This window comes from Bos indicus, chromosome 16 (genome assembly GCF_029378745.1).
Source record: "Bos indicus isolate NIAB-ARS_2022 breed Sahiwal x Tharparkar chromosome 16, NIAB-ARS_B.indTharparkar_mat_pri_1.0, whole genome shotgun sequence".
Classification (NCBI taxonomy): domain Eukaryota; kingdom Metazoa; phylum Chordata; class Mammalia; order Artiodactyla; family Bovidae; genus Bos; species Bos indicus.
This window is the reverse complement of record NC_091775.1, coordinates 63512402-63533145: the sequence shown is the minus strand read 5'-3', so window position 1 is coordinate 63533145 and position 20744 is coordinate 63512402. Positions and strand designations below refer to the sequence as shown.

General features: G+C 44.7%; 1 protein-coding gene across 3 annotated transcripts in view; it reads right to left on the bottom strand.

Moving 5' to 3' along the window:
- CACNA1E (calcium voltage-gated channel subunit alpha1 E) overlaps positions 1 to 20744 on the bottom strand; it is a 329991-nt gene that overhangs the window by 222348 nt on the left and 86899 nt on the right. For all 3 annotated transcript variants that reach the window (XM_019976906.2, XM_019976908.2, XM_019976909.2), the window contains exons 4-6: positions 8241 to 8344; positions 6971 to 7123; positions 5213 to 5394 (exon numbers count right to left, since the gene is read on the bottom strand). In XM_019976906.2, the coding sequence (XP_019832465.2) occupies positions 5213 to 5394; positions 6971 to 7123; positions 8241 to 8344 (439 nt within the window). The remainder of the gene's footprint in view (positions 1 to 5212; positions 5395 to 6970; positions 7124 to 8240; positions 8345 to 20744) is intronic.

Genomic DNA, 20744 nt, shown 5'->3' with positions numbered 1-20744 from the left:
CCAGCGGAACTGTAGACTGCTTTGCATCTTTCTACCACAAGAGGGAGGGAAGCCAAGAATACAGTTGGAGGGTGACCAAACCAACTTGAAATTCTGGAAGACTAAATAGAGTTCAGCATGCAGGACTCCAGGTTGCCCTGACAATGGGAACTCTTCCCTACCCTTACAGTCAAGCAGGATAATGAGAAAGGCTGCACGCAAATGATGCTAACCAAAATCAATGGCGGAGCCATACAATGTCACAGGAAGCATTTAGGAAGGGTTTGTGCAGCAGAAAAGGAATGCTAACACCAGGGAAGCATTTACAGAATACAGAAAAAGGTTAAACCGAGTCCACATGTTTGAGAGAGGTTCTGTATACAGTGTCAACCTGAAGGCACTCCTAATGGTTCGAGCGTAACTGGTGCCAATAAATCTTACATATTTGTTGTGGCCATTAAATAGAGGAGACATTGGAATGGGAAAAAGGGACTCCCTTTTCTTTGTGGTCTTTGTGAGGAAATACGGCAGCTGGGTGAATTGGGCCTTTCCGGAATGAGTGGTAGAAAGGGAAATCAACCAGTTATATCTGCAACCTCTGAACAGTGGTGATAATAAAAGGCACCAGGGCTGATTTTTCTCTATGGCGAAACATACATACATACATGCATGTATTCAGAGTAGGGGCTTCCCAGGTGGCACTAGTGGTAAAGAACCCACCTGCCAATGAGGAGACGTAAGAGAGCTGGGTTCGATCCCTGGGCTGGGAAGATTCCTTGGAGGAGGGCATGGCAACCCAATCCAGTATTCTTGCCTGGAGAATCCCACGGACAGAGGAGCCTGGTGGGCTACAGTCCACGGGATTGCAAAGAGGCAGACATGACTGTAGGGACTTAGCATTCGCACAAGGTGACTTAGTGTTCACAGTTAATCCAGTAGTGTGTAACCAGTTCTAATACATATGTAAACTTTTTCATTTTCAAAATCTTAAGTTGAAATTAAGAGAAGAAAATAAATACTCAGGTATTGTTAGCATGGGCTACCAGAATCTGCAATGTTTCAGCCCAGATCCTAGGTACCTCTGATCTCACACTCTTAATGGGCATAAACAGGAGAGGAGTGGTAGGTGAATTAGTCCCCACTGTTTAAATGTTCTTTTCCCCATACCCTAGATCCTTTTTTAAATTTATTCTTTAATTGTAGGAAAATTGTTTTATAATGTTGTGTTAGTGTATGCTGTACAACAAAACAAATCAGCCATAATTATATATACATATATCACCTCCCTCTTGAGCCTCCCTCCCCTGCCCCTAACCCACACATCAAGGTCATCACAGAGCACAGGCTGGGATTCCAGTGTGATACAACAACTTCTCATCAGCTATCTATTTTACTCATGGTGGGATATATATGTCAAAGTTACTTTCTCCATTCATCCCATTCTCTCCTTCCCCTATTGTGTCTACAAGTTCTGAATCCCCTTTCTGGTCCAAGCTGAATAGTTGAATTTGGGTAAATTAACAGTGTTAAAAAAACAAGACAACAGGTCCAAAACAGAGTCACTTGTACTAAGCCCCATGTCACCAAATCAAAACTTTATTACAGTGTCAGTCTCTCCCACAAATGGGCTCTTAAACCAGGCAATCAGGAATCACCTGGTCAGTGTGCATGAGGTCATCTGCCTGATACAACCCTGCCATCCCCTAAAGCAGTGGTTCCCAACATTTTTGGCACCAGAGAGCAGTTTCATGGGAGACAATTTTTCCCCAGGCTGGGGGTGGCAGTGGGGTGGTTAGGGGATGATTCAAGGACACTACATTTGTTGTGCACTTTATTTCTCTTATTATTACATAAGTTCCACCTGAGATCATCAGGCATTAGATCCTAGAGGTTGGGGACCCTTGCCTTAAAGGAAAGTGACCTTGCCACAACCAATCCACTTTTTAATAACTTCCTGGTCCAGTGCCCTTCTGCCTATAAAAGCCTTTCATTTTGTATAGCTCCTCAGCGCTCCCTTCCAGATGTGAGATGGGATGCTGCCTCATTCATGAATGGTTGAATAATGTCAATAACACCTTTAAAATTCACTCTGTTGAATTTTTTTTTAAACAATGTGATGTGATTCCACCATATATTGTAAGCCCCACGCCCACCAGTATGAACACATCTGGCTCTGAACCTTCCTCCAGCAGAAGACAATCCTAACTCCAGGATGTGTCCAGTTCCTATAGGAGAGCTCCACCTGGGCCATGCTTCACACCCCAGTTCCCTGCTCAAGGGAAGCTGGACTTGGCTGACTTCCTCTCTTCCTAGGGAGCCAGACTTTGTCCTTGCTCTCCTGGCTGAAAATGGGATGCCTTTTCCATCCAACTTCTCCTGAATCAAGGGGGAGTTATTAGCCTCACTATGACCATCATCTCTGCCTATGGCCTCTTGGCTCCACGCCCTCCCCCTAGATCCAAAGCTTTGGAAAGTGACGTCACTTCAAAGTGGGCACGAGTTCATTCTGCCCAATGAGCAGCCAGCCACTTTTTGGAAGCCAGTCCTACAGTTCAATGAGTTCTCTCAAGCCTGGATCCAGCCGCAGGGGGAGCAGGAGGCCTTCAGTAAGCTGAAGTTCAATGACTGATGGCCTGGAAGTCAGAGGTACTGTGTGTCTGAGGTCCTGGGAGCCCATGCAATGAAAGGTTTCAGAGGATCTGCCATCTGACCTCTTCTCCCTGCTTCCTCAGTAGGGCACATCTAGACAGGAGAGCAAGTTCACTGTCTGTGTGACCTCCAAACCTATGCTGGACAGACAGCCGGAGAGGGGCTGGAATCTGAAGAGAGCACCAGGAGCACAGCGGTCATGACACTTTTTCTCCCTGTTTCCCCAGTGCCTAGCACAGTGCTTGACACATCACAGATGCTCACAAATACATGTTGAAAGAATGAATGAATGAATGAACAAAGGAACGAAACCAAGTGATGAGTGACTCCTGCTTATCTCAGTACCTTCTGAGTCTTGGCCCTGGAGGACCAATAGATCTTGCCTGTATCTTCAAATGCAACACTTCTGCTTTGGGGCTTTCAGAGCATTTATCACATCACTCAGGTGAGTCTACACATATAATTGAAAGCCATCCTGCACAAAGCCCCGCAAATGATATCAGCCACTGCGGGGCCCAATGCTGTCATTTCCAGAGGCGCCTGGTTAATCTGAGTGACATGGCCTCAAGACAACCTTCATATCTCAAATGAGGAGTGACTGGCCCCATCAACCTTGTCTCCCTTCCCTCCTCCCTGCCACCCCCACAACTGGTAAGAATCCCAGAGTGTTCTCAAGGTTTTTCTAGGTCACACATAACCCCTGGGCTTGCCAGGCATACGCTGGTCCTTGGGACTTCTTCACACCTCTCCCAGATCTTTGGCGTGAACAGCCTGCAGCTGTTTTCTGCAAAGCCCCACCTGCCTTGCTCATGTGGCACAGGGATGGGTCCAAGTTAATGATGAACATTTACTAGGCACCTACTTGTATGGCCTTATGCAGACCCTGGCTCTTTCTTCATGACAATCTGGTTGAGTCTCTCATGAGACAGCACTTCTTTTCCTTCCAGTACAGATAATGTCCTCAAATCATTCTAAAGGGGGCTTTTTGTAAATGACCCCATGTCCCACCCATTACGTTTATATGTATAGAAGAATCAGGTTAGAAGGAATCTGAGGGTGCCTTAGGGTAAAGAAGCCTAGGGGAGGGCAAGTGAGACAATGATGTGCCCTAGGGTGGGATGGCTGGGAGGCACAGGAGAGTACAGACCTTTATGAGCATCTGTTTACAAAGACAATTGGCCCAAATTGCTTTGCCTCCCTAGGCTCCCCTAAACATCAAACCACACAACTCCCTACTCTTTCATTTTAGAACTGAGACTCTGCACTATACCTTTCATAACTTATTAAGATCAGACTCTGGGAGGTAAAAGAGATTTCAGTAGTCACCCTAACTTCTGTCCTCATGCAGGGATCCCCAAACATCCCAGACAGGCAGCTAGACACCCTTGTCTTATGCATCAGCTTAGCTCCTTCCCAGTGTGGCTGATCATAGGAATCAGCAGAAGCGCGTGAAAAACATGTAGCTCGGTTCACCCATACCACATGAAATCAAATCTCCAAAGGGCCTGTGATCAGAATTTCTAATAAGCATCCCGAGTGAATCTTACAACTAAGCACGTTTCTTACATGCCTGTAATGCAATGGTTCTTGAGAGTGACTACATATTAGAATCAGCTGCTGCTAAGTCGCTTCAGTCATGTCCAACTCTGTGTGACCCCAGAGATGACAGCCCACCAGGCTCCCCCGTCCTTGGGATTCTCCAGGCAAGAACACTGGAGTGGGTTGCCGTTTCCTTCTCCAATGCATGAAAGTGAAAAGTGAAAATGAAGTCGCTCAGTCGTGTCTGACTCTTAGCAACCCCATGGACTGCAGCCTACCAGGCTCCTCCGTCCATGGGATTTTCCAGGCAAGAGTACTGGAGTGGGGTGCCATTGGCTTCTCCTTAGAATCAGCTAGGAAGCTTCAAAAAAAAAAAAAAAAATCAATGACAGGTCTTTACCCCTAGCTGCTGCTGCTGCTAAGTCACTTCAGTCGTGTCCGACTCTGTGCGACCCCATAGATGGCAGCCCACCAGGCTCCCCCGTCCCTGGGATTCTCCAGGCAAGAACACTGGAGTGGGTTAGGGCTATTCCTACTTACTTAATCTGGAGTACAGCCCAGGCAGTGTAAATTGTTAAAGCTCCCTCCCAGCTAATTCCAGTGGGCAGCCAAGATTGAGAACTACTGGAATATCTTTCCAGACCAATGGTAAGTTCTTTAAAGACAGCAACCAAGAAATCTGTAACTCTTGGTACCCCTTACTTGGTACCCCTTACTTACCTTAGACTCCTACCACCACGTCAAACCAGTAGCAAAACATACTTTATAATGACTGAGCTGAGCTGCTTTAACTAGCATTGTTCACCCACCAAATATGGCATGTAATTTCCTAACTCTATTAAGAAGCTGTGTGCTTAGCAAGAGGCCAAAAACAGAGGCATGGAAACTCCTAAGCCTTACCATGGTTGAGTCCACACACACACATGCACACCCCCATACACATTTCCAATCTTCCCTTTCCCCCGGCTGACCAACCCCAACCAAGCCAGGAGCCTAATTCCACGATCCTTCCCTTCTGCTCGGGCCCCTCGCCAGCTCTACTCACATTGTACAGCACGGTGGTCCACCCTTCCATGGTGATACACTGGAAGACGGTCAGCACGGCAAAAAGGATGTTATCAAACTGGGTGATCCCATCATTGGGGCCGATCCAGTCCCGGCATTCATAACCAGCTGGGCAGCCCTGCACGCCACATGGGTGAGGGGGGTCAAATCCTTCTAGAATACCTGCAGACACATTTGGAGGGTGGGGGATAAACCATGTGATGCTTCGCATGAGCTGAAAATAACCCCTGGAGACCACAAGCATGCATTTCTATCTCCCACAAGAAGGTTTATCCTCTCTGTCACCACTTCCTACCCATCTCTGGCATCGCTACACCTCATAGCTCACAAGCTGTAATGTGTTCAACCCAGTGTTTCCCAACCTGCTCTGAAAATGAAGCCTCCTCCACACGTCCCCCACCCCTACTTTCTGCAGGTCACATCTTCTACCATCTCCTGAGCCCCACAGGAATTTACAGGACTGGGTATCACCCAGAAAGGTCTGAGCTGAAGGCAGAATCTTAACTGATTTTCTATCTTTAGACTTCAGGATAGCCCCTCAGTTGTTTTGGGGTTCCCTGGGAACAATTATAAACTACAGTCCCTTTCGTGGGTCTTAACTCATTTTTTTGGCCTAAATTCCTCATTTGGAATAAGACAAAAATTAAAACAAATCCAACATGGACTGTGTCCTTTAAAGATTCTTTTCATAAAAACATCATGCCTGATTGGGCTCATTCCACCTCTCCCCTTCATCCTTCCTCCTAAAGCACTCTACTCAACTTGAACAAACAAGATACAGAGACAAGAATGTGAGATCTCTTCAGTCAATTCAGTCAGTTCAGTCCCTCAGTCAGTTCAGTCACTCAGTCGTGTCCGACTCTTTGCGACCCCATGAATTGCAGCACGCCAGGCCTCCATGTCCATCACCAACTCCCAGAGTTCATTCAATCTCATGTCCATCAAGTAGGGGATGCCATCCACCATCTCATCCTCTGTTGTCCCCTTCTCCTCCTGCCCCCAATCCCTCCCAGCATCAGGGTCTTTTCCAGTGAGTCAACTCTTCACATGAGGTGGCCAAAGTACTGGAGTTTCAGCTTTAGCATCAGTCCTTCCAATGAACACCCAGGACTGATCTCCTTTAGGATGGACTGGTTGGATCTCCTTGCAGTCCAAGGGACTCTCAAGAGTCTTCTCCAACACCACAGTTCAAAAGCATCAATTCTTCGGCGGTATACCTCGCTCATTTAACCACTGCCAAGTCATGCTCAGAACTCCCTCAATTCTTCCATACTATGCATGGATGACAGCAGAAGGGGGGAATGTCATGAGCTTGAGCATGGAGGGAAAATGTCCCCAAGATCTGGAGGGCCCCAGGTCTGACTTCAGACTCCTGAGGTCTTTCTGGCTGTGGGCCAAAGAGTACAATTACCCTGTACAAAGGGTAATTTTTCAGGCAAATGGTTTTTGACATGCCTTCTGATAGCCTTCTACCAAGGAATGGGGCAGCTGAGACCTTCTATTTGAAACAGACTATAAACCTAAGAAGTTATTTGCTTTGCAATATCAGTGTGCAACGGGGATCTTTAGGCTGGTTGTACCTCATAAAGCTGATGACTAGGAAGCCTCTGCTTCTAATTCTAGGGTTGAGATAGGACACACTTTGTTTTCCAATTAGCCTCCAAATGCCCTGAAATGACCCCCATGACCATAGGAGAGAGGAAGGGAAGGAGGAGAAGCCAGAAAATAGTGAGCCTACCTGAATTGTTCATGAAGCACGCTCGGTGCAACTTCCCACTGTAGAACTCCAAGCCGATGATAGCAAACATCAGGATGGCAAAGAAGAGCAGAAGGCCAATCTGCAGGAGAGGCACCATGGCCTTCATGATGGATTTCAACACAATCTGTAGGCCTGGAAGGAAAGAAAAAGAATGATGAACAGAGCCCTCACTTAGCACCCCCTGACAGGGCAGGCTGTGTACCCTCTCCTAGGAGAAAGGGCCAAGTCTTTGAGGAAAAAGGACCACTGGTCCTGAGATGAGAAAATGATTCACCAAGGGATAACCAAGACACATCAAGCCAAAGACTGCCATCACCCCTCCCCTGAGGAATCAACCCCTTGCTTCTCTTCACTTATTCCCTGATCACATACATGCCTATTACCCTTCCCTTATTCGTTTCACCCACATTGTCTTCTGGATTCTTCTTAGAGATGAAACCTACTAGAATGTGTTTCTTTCCCAAAGGGAATTAGGCCTTGTCTTACTAGGTTGTAAGTCTGGAAGAACAAAGTTCATCTTCCCCATGACTCTTATCTCAGACCCAGCTCTCCCATTCATTGTCCTGGAAGCACAATTAGTACAACCACTATTCATAAAATACTGTATCCTTGGACCCAAAACTTGCACTTCTAGGATTCTAGTCTAAGAAAATAATTAGAGATCTGAATAATATTTAAGTCAAAAGATGTTTGTTACCAAGCTATTTCTTTTTTTAGGATAAAAAATAAAGAAAAAGAAAAGCTGGAAATACCCTAAATGAATAGTAACGCAGAAAGGACTACCCAAGTCATGGATGGTATAAGAAAGAATATAAGACAGATTTCAAAGTCATATTTTTGAAGAATTATTAGTGTCAGGAAAGTCAAATGTGCATGATGGGATCCAAAATCAAAAATACAGTATGAGCCCACATATATTAAAATGCACAGGAAAAAAAATGAATGAAAAAATATGCTAAAATGTTAACAAAATTGATTTCTGAGTGACAGGATAATGGGTACTCTTCATTTTCAATTTTGTATTGTTTCCTTTCCACATTTTCTGTAAAGATCTTTCATTATCTTTTAAATGTGAAAAAATTTGCTAAATTTTAAAATGGAAGATAATGCCAGATTGCTGCAGGTCCTCTATTTATTACTGCAGGGGCTTCCTCTCTGGGGAAATTACTTCTTGCTTATCCCTGGATCTGGTTGAGGACACAACAGTAAAGTTCTTAGCAGAGGAGAAAGAGGAAAGATGGATGCTCACTAGGTATCCCCGACACGAGCTTCAGGGGCCTCAGGACACGCACGGCCCGGAGGGTCCTCAGGTCCACATGGGTGTTGAAGTGGGTTCCCGCAGTAGCCAGGATGCTGCAGATAGAGACACAGAGGGTCAAGGTTACCACAGTCTGGCTTTCTCCCCTAGCTCAATGTGGGGGAAGCTGGGTTAGAGAAGGATCAGCCTGGAAAGCACACAGAGCTGATGCCAGCTGCGTGTGGGCGCACCTGAGCTTGAGTGAATCACCAGTGATTCCAAGCAAGATTAAATTTAGTTGCATCAGGGTTTCACTCTGCAAAGGAGGAAAACTGATCATCACATTGGAATCTTAGTTTCAAGTCATTAGTAAAACACGAGGTCCCCAGCATCTGTCTCATTCTTGCCCCCAAACCATGTTCCCAACCCTCCTCTGACTCTTACCAATTACTTTCCCCTCTTTCCAGACCCTGATGCTGGGAAAGACTGAAGGCAAAAGGAGAAGGGGGCAGCACAGGATGAGATGGTTAGATAGCATCACCGACTCAATGAACATGAATCTGAGCAAACTCTGGGAGATAGCAGAGGACAGAGAAGCCTGGTGTGCTGCAGTCCATGGGGCTGCAAAGAGTCAGACACGACTTAGCGACTGAATAACAGCAACTTTCCAATCTATCAAAGCCCTCACATTTTTTATTTAAATTTTTTTTAGATTTCCCTGTTTCCTATCTCCTTCGGGAAATTTCTCTTGATTAACTGCAGTAAAGGAGTAACTCATTCTTCTTTACCTTGACACTTAGAATTTTTTCCAAACAAAATCAATCATACTGATGCTTATACTTAGCGTCACTGGTCCCCATAGAGTATTTTTATAATTGCTCCCAAATCACTGCCTGAGCTGAATTTGCTTTCTTTGTTTCCACTTTTCTACTTCCACAGCCATATGCAGAAACAGACACACACAAAACAAAAATCCATAACAATCCTGTTAGATTGTGTACACCAAGTACCTTGTCTTGAGGAGACAATTTATTTCATATAATCCCATGACATTGCAGGTACTTTGGAGAGACAAAGACACTTAAGTATTCATGACAGACACAGCAGAAGACTAAGAATCAGAAGAACTGGGATTCAGTCCTGACTCATGCACTTGAGAACTGGGTGCCCTGAGGCCAGTCAATCTCTATGAGCCTCACTACCCTCATCTACAAACTAGGGGAGTTCATGGCCTACTTACAAAAATAAATGGCATGGAATATTATGAGTGTTCTCTAAACTAAGAATCTTCCCTGGTGGCTCAGACAGTAAATGCGTCTGCCTACAATGCAGGAGACCTGGGTTCAATCCCTGGGTCGGGAAGATCCCCTGGAGAAGGAAATGGCACCCCACTCCAGTACTCTTGCCTGGAAAATCCCATGGACGGAGAAGCCTGGTAGGCTACAATCTGTGGGGTCACAAAGAATCGGACACAACTGAGCGACTTCACTTTCACTTTCTCTAAACTATAATGTGCAAAGTATACATTATATCTAACAAACTAGACATTATATCTAGTACAAATGTTACTAATATTGCTTTTACAATTTTGTCTAATTTTAGTGTTCCTTGTATAGGATAGTTCTTTTTCTTCCTTACAACTTCCAGGACAATTTCAGCTATATGGAACTACTGGGGAATGAGTCATTCAGAAAACTGACTTTTCTATACAGTAAAAGGGTGACAAGAATGGTTTATTTCATTTAATTATTTTTGGTGGAATCTCTCCAAACTATTTCAAGGACTGAAGAAGATACCTTTAAGTTCCTTTAATATGTGAACAAAAGGCTTACATTGTATTACCTTCAGAATGCACATATGAGATCAACAGGCACAGATCCAGATTATAGTCATGAGTAGTAACTTTGAAACAGGCAGTGCTAGCCAACAAGTGGGCTGCTTTATGTGGTAATGACTTCCTAATATTAAAAGTATTCAAGGACAGAGCAGAAGAACCCTCTTAATGAAGGAAAGAGGGTTCCAACATTGGGTTGAAGGTTATTTAAATAGCCAATAGAGATTTCTTTTAAGATTCTATAACTATGTTGATCCAGTCTCAAAATTAGAACTAGAAAGAAAGCTTAGTCTCGAAAGCGTCTTAGGAGCTAGGCAAGCTTCACACGTTTTCTCTGTCTTTTCCAACCCAAACTTCCATCAACTCATCTGAAAATAAGGAGCTTTTGATTCTATCTTCCAAAGCAAAAGAGAGACACAAAGCAGGGGACTGATGTAATTTCTAATAAGTAGGGGAAAAAAAAAAAAAACTAGAGAGAGAACACGGAGAAACATGGAAAATAGAACTGAAAATCAGGACAGAAATTTTAAAAAAATGAAAGGAGAGAAAGAGAAGCTTCAGGGATGGGTACAGTTACAGAGAATCAGAATCCCATGAAAATGGGGTCAATGCTGCCCTGATCCTGCTCACAGGGAAAGCCCACTGTACTCTCAGTCTTTGGAGGGCCACACACGGAGGCTGCTTTTCCTCTGGTTTGCTGCCTTACAAACACAGTGAGTAATCTGCCCCGTTCAGAAACCAGGATTCTGTTTCCCAGGATACCCAGATACACAGGAGATGCTCTTTCACATCATAAGAAAGGCCACTGAAAATGAAAGTCTCCTCCCCAACTCTGAGACAAACAAGGGACATGTTGGAACACGGAGGTAGGGAGTCAAGAACACTATTAAAAGGCAAGAAGGCACAGGTGTAGAAAGGAAGAAAAAGTGGCAGAGGGAAAGGAGAATGGGAGGATGGGGGCGGTGAGCAGTCGAAGAACACATGGAGGTGAAAGCAAGAAAGGCGATGAGAAGAAATAAGAGCTGGTGGAGAAGCAACCATCAGAGAAACAGGGAAGATGACATGGGAATGGGGAGAAAAGTAAAGCTAATGTCAAAGGGAGAAGCAGCCGGCCATGAGATGTGTCCAGGCCCCCTTTACCAAGTGCAGCCCTTGGCTCAACCAACCTCTCCCCAGGCCTCCGAAACCCTTCATTCTTCAGGCAAGGTCGTGCACCCGTGGCCCTGTGCCCCCCGGCCCTTGAAACTTCCTTCTCTTTCATCCAGTGAAGCAGGGCTTTCAACTGAACCTCTGGCTCATGCACGTTTGCCACTGGCTTTCTCCTAGTATTCAAACCATCCCTGAGGGCAGGGATCACAATCTGGCTCCCCCATCCGTCAGTCAGGAACACAGCAATGGGCTCCAAAAGATAACTAAGGAAAAGGGCCCTACTCTGAACTCCCACAAAATTCTGTCCCCACTTCTGTCACTGTCCTTACCACATCCTAGAGGAAGCGTCTGTTTTCTCACTTGCCTCCCCTCTGAGATCCAGAATACCTGAGCTGGAGACACTGTCTTCCTCATCTCAACATGGCCAACACCCAGCCCAGGGTCTAGCAATGAAAACATGCTCAAAAAATGCTCTAGGAATTGAACTGCACTGAGGAAATCAATAACCGTGTTAAAACTGAGATCAAATGAACAGAAATACCACAGAAACCCTAGAAGTTATCAATGAAGAGATCAGAGCCAGTTTGCTACGCAAACCCGTGCCTGTTTGAGCATACAGGAGAGCACTGGAAACCTGTCCTCGAGCATTTTAGAGACTAATGACAAGCTTCCAACATACTGCTAAGATGCCTGCTCTCAAACAGACCCCACAGGATAGGATCGGCCCGGCCCTCAGTGGGAGAGCCAGAGATGGAGGGAGCCAGGGAGGAAGACTCAAAAGTTCAAAGACCTGTCTTCTAGCAAAACCCAAGTTCTGAAGGTTACTCAGCTCAACTCTGAGCCTCATCCAGAGGAGGCCTACATGAGAGGCTCCAGGAAAGTGAATCATAGGAAAAACGTCCTGGCCCTCAGTCTAGTGGAAGGAGACACACAGAAATGTACTGACTATAATTCACTGCAAAGAGTGTCATAACACAGGTGTTTACAAAGCACCAAGAGAATGGGAAACACTGCGGTGACCAATACAGAGCTTACCCTCTGCAAGCACTTTCCAATATGTTATCTCATTAAACCCTCCAAAATATCCTGATGTTACTATCTACTCCATTTCACAGGGGAGGCAACTGAGGCTCAGAAGAAAATTAAATTGTTAATAAAAGGCAAGACCAGGCATTAAAGTCAGTTCTCTTGTGAGATCAAAGCTAATAGTTTTCCCTCTCTGCCATTATGCCGGCAGCATCTTCTGGGTCCCTGGCAGCTCCACTGTTCTGTAGTCCAGTGCTTTGCTAAAAATACCAAGGTCACAGAGTTTGGCCCCCAAGCAAGCCAGAGAACTTGGCTTCCTTCATTCCAAGGCCACACACTGCTAACTCACACAGGCTTGACTGCATCACTCTCGGGACCAGCAGGGTATGAGGCTCCTTGAGCCCTAGGTGGTGACCGCCGCAGCATCTACACAAACAGACAGGACGGGACAGGTGCTTCACAAGGTCAGAGCGAGGCCCCTGAGGAGGACAGTTCCAAATTAATAAAGCTAAGCTCTCCGCCGTCCTAAGAGGCACAGGTGCGCGCTCTTCAGGAGCAGAGACGGCGTTCTTCACTTCTTTTGTCACCATGAGCGCAGAACCTGGTGGGGAACTCTGGACACAGAGGGAGTCTTAATTACTACTTGATCTCCAAGGCTGAGGACAGTCAGTGAGCAGACAAACCCCTGACCAGCATCAGCACACACACTGCTCTACACGCTATAAATGTGCCAAAACTGTTTCCTGATGAATGTCAGGGCTCAGCCCTACCTCGAACATTTTCACTTGTAGGCGTCAGCAGGTAAGAAGAGAGTGGAGGCTGATTCGACCCTGAGGGTGTGGTCTGACCCTCACCCAGTGGCACAGCGCAGCAGATGATGGAATGATGCTCCGGACAATTACAACCAAAGGCCCCTTCCCAAGTCATCACCGGAAGATTTCTGCAACCCTGCCTTCCTTGTGGCCATGGGGTCTGTCTCAGTCTCCTGGTCAATCCAAGTCTAGCAGTCTCTTTGCACATGCGTATTTCACTGTACCCTCCCTGGTGGCTCAGATGATAAAGAGTCTGCCTGTAATGAGGGAGACGTGGGTTCTGTCCCTGGGTAGAGAAAATCCCCTAGAGAAAGGAATGGCAACCCACTCCAGTATTCTTGCCTGGAGAATCCCATGGCCAGAGGATTCTGGAGGGCTGGAGGGCTACATACAGTCCATAGGGTTGCAAAGAGTCAGACACAACTGAGTGACTGATATTTTCACTTTCAGTCTCCCATAGCCAAAAGTGCTCCAAGTGAAGTGGAAGTTGCTCTGTTGTGTCCAACTCTTTGTGACCCCATGGACTATATAGTCCATGGAATTCTCCAGGCCAGAATACTGGAGTGGGTAGACTTTCCCTTCTCCAATGGATCTTCCTGACCCAGGAATCGAACCAGGGTCTCCTGTATTGCAGGCGGATTAAAATGCCCCAAAGCGCTGTGCAAATATTACACTAAAAATGACTCACTGCCTCTCTGAAATTCAAATTCAGGTAGGCATCTCATGTACCTCCCTACTTCAGTGGTGGCGTGAAATGACCAAGTGTGGAGCGTCCTTCTTCAGGTTTGCCTCATCCCTAAACAAACATTCAAGCTCTCTTCTGAGAAGAAACACAAGTGGCAGAGTGTTAGCACCAGGCAGAGAATTCCCTCCTCAGCTCCAGAAATCCCTGGTTTGGGCTCTGACCATATAAGTCCCAAGGGAGAACCTCATTAGCATTTGAAAGCCAAGTTGTTCACATGTAGGCAAAAAGACTGATAAATAGTAGCAAAAGGGATTCATATTTATCCAGCCCCTATTAAGGGGAGACCTGGAGGAGGCCAGAAGGCACAGATCTTAAGTTGGATTCCAACCCAGAGTTGAGTCAGGATATCATTTCCTTGGGAAGTCAATAGAAATGAGTTGCTTTGCTCACTTAAAAGTGTTCCCTGGGGTGTTGGCTCCTCTGTTTTTACTATTTTACCTCCAATGAGGCATCAAAGCCCACCCTATCCTTCCTCTTCTGCATCTCTTGGATATACCTTTTACTCTCCAGCTTCCCTCTTGCCTAGACTGACTTTCTCATGCCATCTCTCCCCTGCTGCAATAATAAGACCCAGACTTCAGGGCCCAGATGAAATCCTGCCCGTCCTTGGAAAAGGTCCACCATCAAAAGAGACTTGAACTAGGATTCTGAGAAAGTTGAGCACATGCTCTCCAGTCATACTGGCTGGTTTTAAATACCAGTTCTCTCACTCACACCAGCTGTCTGGCCTTATGCAATTGTCTCTCTGAGCTTTGGCTTCCTTATCTGTAAAATGGGGCCAGTGCCTCTCTAAGAAGGTTGATGTTTAAAAGAGGCTGCTTGTAGTTCTTCACACAGTGCTGATTTACCTGTAGGGTTCCTGGTTGTAAGCAACAGAAACAAACGTTAGCTTTCTTAAGCAAACAAATCCCAAACAAGTATACTGAGAAGATATCAGGACCCTACAGAACTGAAGGAATATTGGAAGATCAGGGTGGGAACACAGAGAAGCAGAAATCTTTGTGTTGTTGGCTGAATAATGCTTCCCAAAGACAACCAGGTCTTAATACCTGAAAGTGGTGAATGTTAATAGTACCTGATATGACAAGACGGTTTTGCAGATGTGATGAAAGGATTTGGAGATGGGAAGATTATTCTGGATTATCTAAGTAGACCCTAAAAGCAATCATAAGTGCCTTTAAAAGGAGGGAGGCGCAGGAAGACTTGACTAGAAAGAAGGCAATACGCTGAGTGAAGCCAGATGGAAAAAGGGCCTACCAGTCAAAGAGCACAGGAAGTGCAGTTCTAGAAGCTCAGAAAGACAAAGAAATGGATTTTCTCCAAAAGCTTATGATGGGAGCACAGTCCTGCTGATACCATAATTTCAGCCCAGATGATGGGGCCGATCCATGATTTTGGATTTCTGACCTCTGGAACTAAGATTTCTGACCTCTGGAGTAAGAAAATTAATGTTTTTTTAAGTCACTAAGTTTGCAGTAACTTGTTACAGCAGCAATAGGAAACTAAAGCACTGGGCAAAGATCAGAGAGTCCAGGACATCTGATTCCTAAGCCACTGTGGATATTCCTAGCAATACATTAATATCCACCAGTGAAAACTAATGTCATAAAGTTGCTAGCTTAAAAGCCATGTGGAAAAAGCAAGTGGTTGAGCTTAAGTCACATGTCCCCTTACACTTTATCTGGCTGCGCAGGCACAGTCCTCCACCACATTCAGGGTGAGAAAGAACCCTAGAAAGAGCACATACAATAACATATTCTCCCAAAAGGGAGATGCGGGACCATGGGGAAAGCTGGATATAGGATAACTAAAAAACAATATAATGTCCACTACGGCCTGCTCATAGAATGTATTTAATAGGTGGTATGGAGGAAGAAGAGAAGAAATCTGTTTTCTTATCTATAAAATGAGATAGTCAGATAGAGAGCCCTCTTGGACCCCTTCTTGCTCTAAAACTCTATGAGTCAAAGCCAACCACAAGGTGATATACCCCTGCAGTTCACACCAATCTCCCCTTTCGCTGACCATCCAGAAGCCTGCACAACATTTAACACTTAATTGCATACCATTCTTGCATCTTAGAACAAAAGTCTGACCATGAATGATAATGAGCTGGATCCTCAAAATTCATTTCAAAGCCAGCTCCTTGATGGCAGGAACTGCCTTTCATGTTGCCATCTACTATCGCCCTTACCCTAACAATACGCAAGAGTGGTACCCAAGAAACACCCTTGACTCAGGGATGAAGTGAAAGTGAAAGTCACTCAGTTGTGGCCAACTCTTTGCAACCCCATGGACTCTACAGTCCATGGAATTCTCTAGGCCAGAATACTGAAGTAGGTTGCCATTTCCTTCTCCAGGGCATCTTCCCAACCCAGGGATCGAACCCATTGCTGGTGGATTCTTTATCAGCTGAGCTACCAGGGAAGCCCTGACTCAGGGATAAATGATTCAGGGATGAATTTTTCTTTTTTTTCTTAAATCGTTTATCATAGCATTTTTTTTCCTTTTTTTTTTTTTTTTTTTTTTGACTCAGGGATAAATGAGTACAAATACATCCCCATTGGGACAGATTGGCTGAACTTGCCCATGGAGCTGTGAATGAGTCCACAGGCACTCGTATGTGTAACTGGACATCCATTTAACCACATGTACACACAATGATGATTTATGAAAATCTACTGAGTTACACCTGATGTTTGGCTCTCCATTACTTTTAAATGAATTACTGAAAGGTGTGATTTGATCTGGGAATCAATTTCTAAACATTTTATTTTTTCAAAAACAAAAAGTCAATGTATATTAAATTACTCACATAGAGACAAGTCTCCCCTCTCCAAAATTCAACTTGACCAAAATGTATTTGCGGGAGAAGAGTGAGGTTGGGAAAGAGAAAACAGGTGTCAGGCTCAGCCCAGTTCCCAAACACCACAAGCTGCCTCTTCTTCCTTCCCAGCCCTTATGCTGGGACCCCTTGATCCCATTTAGGCTAAGCTCCACCCCAGAGCCCAGAACCCATCTACAATCTACCAACATGTATTGAGTGTATACTGGCATTACAATGGAGGACAGGATAAAGATGGTGCTTGTCTTTGTGAAACTTAATGAAAGAGATAGGCACTAAATAAATCACAATTATGGGGAGGAAAGGGAAAAAGACTTTCCTGCGGAAATGGCATATGAGCTCAGAGGTGAAGTATGAGTAGGTCAGAGGAAGCAATGGGGGGAGAACACCCAGATACAGGAAAAGGCACATGCAGAAGGCCCAGGGGGAAACAGGAGATCATTATACTTGAAAAGCTCAAGCAAGGGCTGTTATGGCTGGAACCTAGTGGTCTGGGTTAGAATGGAGAGTGGAGAGGCTACAGAGACGGGGAAAAATGTCAAATAAAAAACTTTAAATGGGCTTCCCAGTGGCTCAGCAGTAAAGAATCCACCTACAGTGCAGGAGATATGGGTTCAGTCCCTGGGTTGGGAAGATCCCCTGGAAAATGAAATAGCAACCCACTCTAGTATTCTTGCCTGGGAAATCCCATGGACAGAGGAGCCTGGTGGGGTCCATGGGGTCACAAAGAGTCAGACACAACTTAATGACTAAACCACCACCAAACAAGACTTTCTAGGCTATTAAAAGTTTGGACCAAGCCTGTCAGTGCTCAAAAGTTCCAAGTTTACAGTCGGTGATGGGACATCACTGCTACTCTGAGCTCCAAAGAACTTAATTTAACCACTGATTCCTCGCCTTCTCCCCAGCCCCAGCTACTGTAATTGAGTGTCTGCCTTGGTCTTTGTACCTGCATGAATGCCACCTTCTAGCCCCAGAGGCTTTCCTGGTGGTTCAGACAGTAAAGAATCCACCTGCAATGCAGGAGACCCAGGTTTGATCCCTGGGTCAGGAAGAAGCCCCAGAGGCCCTTCCCAGGCAGCAGCTACTATGTGTCTCCCCTATAATAATCTCCCCAGATAACAGAGATATCCTTAGTTATACTCTGTTCATGCCAGCTAAAGAGGCCAGGCCCCTCTCCTGCCCTAGAGAGTGTACAGAGATTAGTCTAAGTAAATTATCCACTGTCCTGAGTAGCAACTGGTTCCGGAATGGATGCGGGAGGGAACTCAGGCCTTCAGTGTAAGGGAAAACATGCTGTGGGGCTTCATCTGACCCAAGTTCTTAGAACAGAAGTAAAAGCGTAAACAGCAATGAGTTTCAAATCTTTTTTGCCACAGCCTACAGTCGGAAATAGATTTTACATCACAAGCCAGGAGGCATATACATTATATAATTATATAATGCTTCATAAAATAATACTTATTCTTTCCATGTGTAATACACTCATATTTTCTCTTCCATTCTTCCTTTCTCCCTTTGGTTTAATGCTGGTTACAATCAACTATCTTGCTTTCATGAAACGCATGGGGTTTGGCCCACAGTTTTGAAAAATCCAGATGTAGAGACCAGCCAATACACACGCTCCTTCTCTCTAAGGAGAGGACAAGGTGGACCAACGTGAATTGCTGCTTCAATGGCTTTTGGTGTTTTCCCAGAACAATGAAATAGTGTGCCTTGAAAGGCTGAGTGCTTTCCAAGAACTGCAGACACGGCATTCTAGAAGAGACTCTGCTCCTTCCGATGGTCCCTGAAGTAGCACAAGCATCTTGCTGTCCCAAGGAATGGCAGTCATAAAGAGATCACATACATATGTTAACCTCAGAATCATCTTGAGGCAGCCATTTGTTTTGTTTTGTTTTGTTTTAATTTGGTTGTTCATTTGGGTTGTTTTTGGCTTAGGTCAGAGTGGAGCATGGATTTTCTTCTAAGTGTGCAGATAATAAATCATACCCCAGAGCCCTAACATTTCTTAGGAGAATGGGAAGAAGGGCAAGGTCAAGCAGCTTCTTAGCAGTAGAGACGGAGGAACGAGTAGTTCTGTATTTAATAAAAAGAAGACAGTGTTTTCTGCATTTTAAAATAGGATTCCCAATTAAGTTTCATAAGAATCTTAGTAGATATGGAGGAGTCTGAAAATATGCCTTCTGATGAACAATAAACTCATAGCCTAAAAATCCTCTTTCCTTTCCCACCAAAGAAAGTTCAACAGTCAAACCATGTCACACCAAGGAGACGATGGTGTATTGACATCTGAGATCAGATGTCTCAGGGAGTATGCTTTAGGATCAGGTCAGTTCAGTCACTCAGTCGTGTCTGACTCTTTGCAGTCCCATTGACTGCAGCACGCCAGGCCTCCCTGTCCATCACCAGCTCCCAAAGCTTGCTCAAACTCATGTCCATCAAATTGGTGATGCCATCCAACCATCTCATCCTCTATCATCCCATTCTCTTCCTGCCTTCAATCTTTCCCAGCATCAGGGTCCTTTCTAATGAGTCAGTTCTTCACATCAGATGGTCAAATACTGGAGCTTCAGCTTCAGCAACAGTCCATCCAATGAACATTCAGGACTTATTTCCTTTAGGATTGACTGGTTGGATCTCCCTGCAGTTCAAGGGACTCTCAAAAGTCTTCTCCAACACCACAATTCAAAAGCATCAATTCCTCAGTACTTAGCCTAATGACTCCTGGAAAAACCATAGCTTTGACTATACAGACCTCTGTCAGCAAAGTGATGTCTCTGCTTTTTAATATGCTATCTAGGTTTGTCATAGCTTTTCTTCCAAGGAGCAAGCGTCTTTTAATTTCATGGCTACTGTCACCATCTACAGTGATTTTGGAGCCCAAGAAAATAGTCTGTCACTGTTTCCATCTTTTCCCCATCTATTTGCCATGAAGTGATGGGACAGATGCCATGATCTTAGTTTTTTGAATGTTGAGTTTTAAGCCAGCTTTTTCACTCTTCTCTTTCACTTTCATCAAAAGGCTCTTTAGTTCCTCTTTGCTTTCTGCTGTAAGGGTGGTATCATCTTTATATCTGAGGTTATTGATATTTTCCTGTCAATCCTGATTTCAGCTTGAGCTCCATCCAGCCCAGCATTTCACATGATGTACTCTGCATATAAGTTAAATAAACAGGGTGACAGTATACAGCCTTGATGGACTCCTTTCCCAATTTGGAACCAGTCCATTGTTCCATGCCTGGTTCTAAATGTTGCTTCTTGACCTGCATATAGATTTCTCAGACAGCAGGTAAGGTGGTCTGGTATTCCCATCTCTTTAAGAATTGTCCACAGTTTGCTGTGATCCACACAGTCAAAAGCACTGGTCACAGCAAATACCCTATTTCAACAATGCAAGAAATGGCCCTCATGGACATCACCAAAATGGTCAATACCAAAATCAGATTGATTATATTCTTTGCAGCCAAAGATGGAGAAGCTCTATACAGTCAGCAAAAACAAGACTAGGAGCTCCTAGTCTGTGGCTCAGATCATGAATTCCTTATTGCAAAATTCAGACTTAAATTGAAGAAAGTAGGGAAAACCACTAGACCATTAAGGTATAACCTAAACCAAATCCTGTACTATTATACAATGGAAGTGACAAATAGATTCAAGGGATTAGATCTGACAGACAGAGTGCCTGAAGAACTATGGTCAGAAGTTCATAACATTGTACAGGAGGCGGTGATCAAAACTATCCCCAAGAAAAAGAAATTCAAAGAGGCAAAATGGTTGTTTGAGGAGGCCCTAAAAATAGCTGAGAAAAGAAGAGAAGCAAAAGGCAAAAGAGAAAAAGATATATCCGTCTAAATGCAGTATTCCAAAGAAGAGCAAGGAGAGACAAGAAAGCCTTTCTAAGTGATCAAAGCAAAGAAATAGAGGAAAACAATAGACTGGGAAAGACTAGAGATCCCTTCAAGAAAATTAGAGATATCAAGGGAACATTTCATGCAAAGATGGGCACCATAAAGGACAGAAACAGTATGGACCTAACAGAAGCAGAAGATATTAAGAAGAGGTGGCAAGAATACACAGAACTATACAAAAAAGATCTTAATGA